Source organism: Salmo salar, chromosome ssa16, assembly GCF_905237065.1.
Source record: "Salmo salar chromosome ssa16, Ssal_v3.1, whole genome shotgun sequence".
Taxonomy (NCBI): Eukaryota; Metazoa; Chordata; class Actinopteri; order Salmoniformes; family Salmonidae; genus Salmo; species Salmo salar.
The window spans coordinates 57,960,863-57,966,885 of NC_059457.1; the positions used below are offsets into that span (position 1 = coordinate 57,960,863).

General features: G+C 46.5%; 1 protein-coding gene across 3 annotated transcripts in view; it reads right to left on the reverse strand.

Annotated features, from left to right (window-relative positions):
- The window catches only part of nme7 (NME/NM23 family member 7), a 102,128-nt gene that overhangs the window by 49,044 nt on the left and 47,061 nt on the right, over positions 1–6,023 (reverse strand). For all 3 annotated transcript variants that reach the window (XM_045696635.1, XM_045696636.1, NM_001141095.1), the window contains one exon: positions 2,485–2,549. In XM_045696635.1, coding sequence (XP_045552591.1) covers positions 2,485–2,549 — 65 coding nt within the window. The remainder of the gene's footprint in view (positions 1–2,484; positions 2,550–6,023) is intronic.

A 6,023-nucleotide genomic window follows, 5' to 3' on the forward strand; every position in this document is an offset into this window, starting at 1 on the left:
GCATTGTATAAAAGAAAGTCCCGCACATCAAATTATGTTTTTACTGAAGTGCCATAGTCTATAGCTGCTCCAGCATCACTCTACACATCTATAGCTTCTCCAGCATCACTCTACACATCTATAGCTGCTCCAGCATCACTCTACACATCTATAGCTTCTCCAGCATCACTCTACACATCTATAGCTGCTCCAGCATCACTCCACACATCTATAGCTGCTCCAGCATCACTCCACACATCTATAGCTGCTCCAGCATCACTCTACACACCTATAGCTGCTCCAGCATCACTCTACACATCTATAGCTGCTCCAGCATCACTCCACACATCTATAGCTGCTCCAGCATCACTCCACACATCTATAGCTGCTCCAGCATCACTCTACACATCTATAGCTGCTCCAGCATCACTCTACACATCTAGCAGATAGCTGCTCCAGCATCACTCTACACACCCAGCAGATAGCTGCTCCAGCATCACTCTACACATCCAGCAGATAGCTGCTCCAGCATCACTCTACACATCTAGCAGATAGCTGCTCCAGCATCACTCTACACACCCAGCAGATAGCTGCTCCAGCATCACTCTACACATCTAGCAGATAGCTGCTCCAGCATCACTCTACACACCCAGCAGATAGCTGCTCCAGCATCACTCTACACATCTATAGCTGCTCCAGCATCACTCTACACATCCAGCAGGTAGCTGCTCCAGCATCACTCTACACATCTATAGCTGCTCCAGCATCACTCTACACATCTATAGCTGCTCCAGCATCACTCTACACATCTATAGCTGCTCCAGCATCACTCTACACATCTATAGCTGCTCCAGCATCACTCTACACATCTATAGCTGCTCCAGCACCACTCTGCGTTTAGGAGCAGTTGGAGGCCACGGAAGGAGAGTTGTATGGCATTGAAGCTGTGTCACGTTGTCCACTACAATCCATTATCTAAACAGGTCTAACCCTTTGGTCATGTTGTCTTAAAGCAATTGTACACGAGAGGGCGTGCTAAGCAATGTTACTTTGATAAATGTACTAATAAGCTACTATTTCATCCCTCAATGAAATTTATAGGCCTAGTCCGGACATATATATGGTTGCTAGGCAAGCCGTCTGGCCGTTCATTCTATCGGGTTAGTTGCCAGAGATGCGACCCAGACGTTCAGTCTTTTTGTTCTGTATCTATGGACCAGAACCAGTAGTTTGTTCTAAACATGTTCCATTGCCATACCGGCTGGCAACGCTCTTATCCCCTTGCTAGCTAGCTAGCTAGCCAACCACGGCTAACACAGTCAGGTCAAACAGTGTAGCCAGAATAACAGCAAAGTAGCTGCATTTCATGTCGTTTTTATCTGTTTTCTATTGACATTTCTTTGTATATATATTTAAAAAATTATGCCGATTTGTGATTTGGACTGGCTGAGAAAATATGTCATTCTCTTCCTGACACGTTCATTCTCAATAGGACAGTGGAGATCATGTTAATGAATTGGCTGGCTGGGCTGATGGAACAATAGACGTGCAGGGATTTCTCAGACGGAACAGAAAACAAGATGGCCGTTTTTTGCGTCATAGGCTTACCCGTGCTAAACATTTTTTTTTTTTTGTATGGCTTAGAACGCATCTCAACCAATCACAATGATTGTTTCGACCAACCTGTTGTAGAAACTACAATCCATTCTCTAAACAGGTTAACGCCATCATCATCATCATCCCCCGTGGGTCTAAACAGGGTAACGCCATCATCATCATCATCACCCGTGGGTCTAAACAGGGTAACACCATCATCATCATCACCCGTGGGTCTAAACAGGTTAACGCCATCATCATCACCCGTGGGTCTAAACAGGTTAACGCCATCATCATCATCACCCGTGGGTCAAAACAGGGTAACACCATCATCATCATCACCCGTGGGTCTAAACAGGTTAACGCCATCATCATCATCCGTGGGTTTAAACAGGTTAACGCCATCATCATCATCCGTGGGTCTAAACAGGGTAACACCATCATCATCATCACCCGTGGGTCTAAACAGGATAACGCCATCATCATCATCACCCGTGGGTCAAAACAGGTTAATGCCATCATCATCATCATCATCATCACCCGTGGGTAAAAACAGGTTAACGCCATCATCACCACCCGTGGGTCTAAACAGGGTAACACCATCATCATCATCACCCGTGGGTTTAAACAGGTTAACGCCATCATCATCATCATCACCCGTGGGTCAAACCAGGTTAATGCCATCATCATCATCATCATCACCCGTGGGTCTAAACAGGTTAACGCCATCAATCACCACCCGTGGGTTTAAACAGAGTAACGCCATCATCATCACCCGTGGGTAAAAACAGGTTAACGCCATCATCACCACCCGTGGGTCTAAACAGAGTAACGCCATCATCATCCCCCGTGGGTCCCTGCGGCATGGCACAGATTTGACTATGATGACCGACTATGTAGGCTACTTACCATCTGCAGGGCTGAGATCTCAAAACCTGCTGCTGAGATGGAGTGGAGGATCTTTCCTGTCAGGGCTGTGGGGAGAGAGGAGGAGAGAGAGGAAGAGTCATGACATAACAGGCTCAGTATGGAAAGCAGATATGGGCCTGGATGTGTTCAGGACAGCTCCGTCAGGGGAAGGTCCACTAGTCAGACAGTTGGCTACGGACAGACCCTCTTCATCATTATAGCTTCAGTTATAACAGACAGCCCTTTCCAAAAACCGGGGTTGTGACCCATCTGCCTATTGTCCTGACTCCAGACCCCAGCTAACAGATCTCCAATATTCAACAGGTCACAAAATACAAATGAGTTTCAAATCAGCTTTGTTTGCTAGGGATGGGGGGAGGACTGGAGTTGGTCCACGAGGACTGGAGTTGCCCATCCCTATATGGGTAGGGGGAGGTCTGTTGAATGCTCAGTCTGCTCTGCTCTCAACATGGTTGGCCAATGGACTTTGGCAAATTCTCAGCTCACTGGACAAAAAGCTGCAGATGACGCTATGCCCGTTGGTTGTTATGGGGATGACCTGAATACCCCTCGGACTTTAAATATCGTATGGGGCTTGGGCTAATCATTTTAAAAAAAATAATCTCTCCAGAAATAAGTCTCTCACTTTTGCCACCTGTTATAGACCCCCCCCCCCCAGCTCCCAGCTGTGCCCTGGACACCATATGTGATTTCCCCCCAGCTATCTTCAGAGTTCGTTCTGTTAGGTGACCTAAACTGGGATATAGTGGGGCAAAAAAGTATTTAGTCAGCCACCAATTGTGCAAGTTCTCCCACTTAAAAAGATGAGAGAGGCCTGTAATTTTCATCATAGGTACACGTCAACTATGACAGACAAAATCCAGAAAATCACATTGTAGGATTTTTAATGAATTTATTTGCAAATTATGGTGGAAAATAAGTATTTTTTTGCCCCACTGCATGCTTAACACCCCGGCCGTCATACAATCTAAGCTAGATGCCCTCAATCTCACACAAATTATCAAGGAACCCACCAGGTACAACCCTAAATCCGTAAACATGGGCATCCTCATAGATATTATCCTGACCAACTTGCCCTCTAAATATACCTCTGCTGTTTTCAATCAGGATCTCAGCGATCACTGCCTCATTGCCTGCATCCGTAATGGGTCAGCGGTCAAACGACCACCCCTCATCACTGTCAGACGCTCCCTAAAACACTTCAGCGAGCAGGCCTTTCTAATCGACCTGGCCGGGGTATCCTGGAAGGATATTCACCTCATCCCATCAGTCGAGGATGCCCGGTCGTTCCTAAAAATATTAATTTCCTTACCAACTTAAATAAGCACGCCCCTTTCAAAAAGCGTAGAACTAAGAACAGATATAACCCTTGGTTCACTCCAGACCTGACTGCTCTTGACCAGCACAAAAACATCCTGTGGCGGACTGCAATAGCATCGAATAGACCCCGCGATATGCAATTGTTCAGGGAAGTCAGGAACCAATACACACAGTCAGTCAGGAAAGCAAAGGCTAGCTTTTTCAAACAGAAATTTTCATCCTGTAGCTCTAACTCCAAAACGTTTTGGGACACTGTAAAGTCCATGGAGAATAAGAGCACCTCCTCCCAGCTGCCCACTGCACTGAGGTTAGGTAACACTGTCACCACAGATAAATCCACAATAATCAAACATTTCAACAAGCATTTCTCTATGGCTGGCCATGCTTTCCTCCTGGCTACCCCAACCCCGGCCAACAGCTCCGCAGCCCCCGCAGCTACTTGCCCAAGACTCCCCAGCTTCTCCTTCACCCAAATCCGGACCTCTGGCAGTCTCTATGGGGGTGCCACAGGGTTCAATTCTCGGGCCGACTCTCTTCTCTGTATACATCAATGATTTCGCTCTTGCTGCTGGTGATTCTCTGATCCACCTCTACGCAGACAACACCATTCTGTATACTTCTGGCCCTTCTTTGGACACTGTGTTAACTAACCTCCAGACGAGCTTCAATGCCATACAACTCTCCTTCCGTGGCCTCCAACTGCTCTTAAATGCAAGTAAAACTAAATGCATGCTTTTCAACCGATTGCTGCCCGCACCTGCCCGCCCGTCCAGCATCATTACTCTGGACGGTTCTGACCTAGAATTTGTGGACAACTACAAATACCTGGGTGTCTGGTTAGACTGTAAACTCTCCTTCCATTAAGCATCTCCAATCCAAAATTAAATCTAGAATCTGCGTCCTATTTTGCAACAAAGCATCCTTCACTCATGCCGCCAAACATACCCTCGTAAAACTGACCATCCTGCCGATCCTTGACTTCGGCGATGTCATTTACAAAATAGCCTCCAACACTCTACTCAGCAAATTGGATGCAGTCTATCACAGTGCCATCCGTTTTGTCACCAAAGCCCCATATACTACCCACCACTGCGACCTGTATGCTCTCGTTGGCTGGCCCTCGCTTCATATTCGTCACCAAACCCACTGGCTCCAGGTCATCTACAAGACCCTGCTAGGTAAAGTCCCCCCTTATCTCAGCTCGCTGGTCACCATAGCAGCACCCACTCGTAGCATACGCTCCAGCAGGTATACCTCACTGGTCACCCCCAAAACCAATTCCTCCTTTGGTCATCTTTCCTTCCAGTTCTCAGTATTTTATTTGATTTGTAGGGGTCCAGATTTTGCAGCTCTTTCAGAACATCAGCTGAATGGATTTGGGAGAAGGAGAAATGGGGAGGCTTGGGCGAGTAGCTGTGGGGGGTGCAGTGCTGTTGAATGCAGTAGGGGTAGTTAGGTGGAAAGCATGGCCAGCCGTAGAAAAATGCTTATTGAAATTCTCAATTATAGTGGGCTTATCGGTGGTGACAGAGTTTCCTATCCTCAGAGCAGTGGGCAGTTGGGAGGAGGTGTTCTTATTCTCCATGGACTTTACAATGTCCCAGAACTTTTTAGAGTTTGAGTTGCAGGAAGCACATTTCTGAGTAATGTAGGGTATGTAAACATTATATAAAGTGGCATTGTTTAACCTGTTGGGGCAAGGGTGCAGTATTTGCACGGCCGGATAAAAAACGTACCCGATTTAATCTGGTTACTACTCCTGCCCAGTAACTAGAATATGCATATAATTATTGGCTTTGGATAGAAAACACCCTAAAGTTTCTAAAACTGTTTGAATGGTGTCTGTGAGTATAACAGAACTCATTTGGCAGGCCAAAACCTGAGAAGATTCCTTACAGGAAGTGGCCTGTCTGACCATTTCTTGCCCTCCTTGATCATCTCTAACAAATACAGGGGATCTCTGGCATGACGTGACACTTCCTACGGCTCCCATGGGCTCTCAGAAGGCGGGAAAAAGCTGAACGATCTAATTCCATCCCCAGGCTGAAACACATTAGCACGTTTGGCAAGTGCTCTATCAGAGGGCCATTAGACTGAGGCTCGTGCATGAGGGGATAGCATGCTTTTACTTTCACTCTCTTTGTAATAAAAAACGATTTCCCGGTCGGAATATTATCGCTTTTTTACGAGAAAAATGG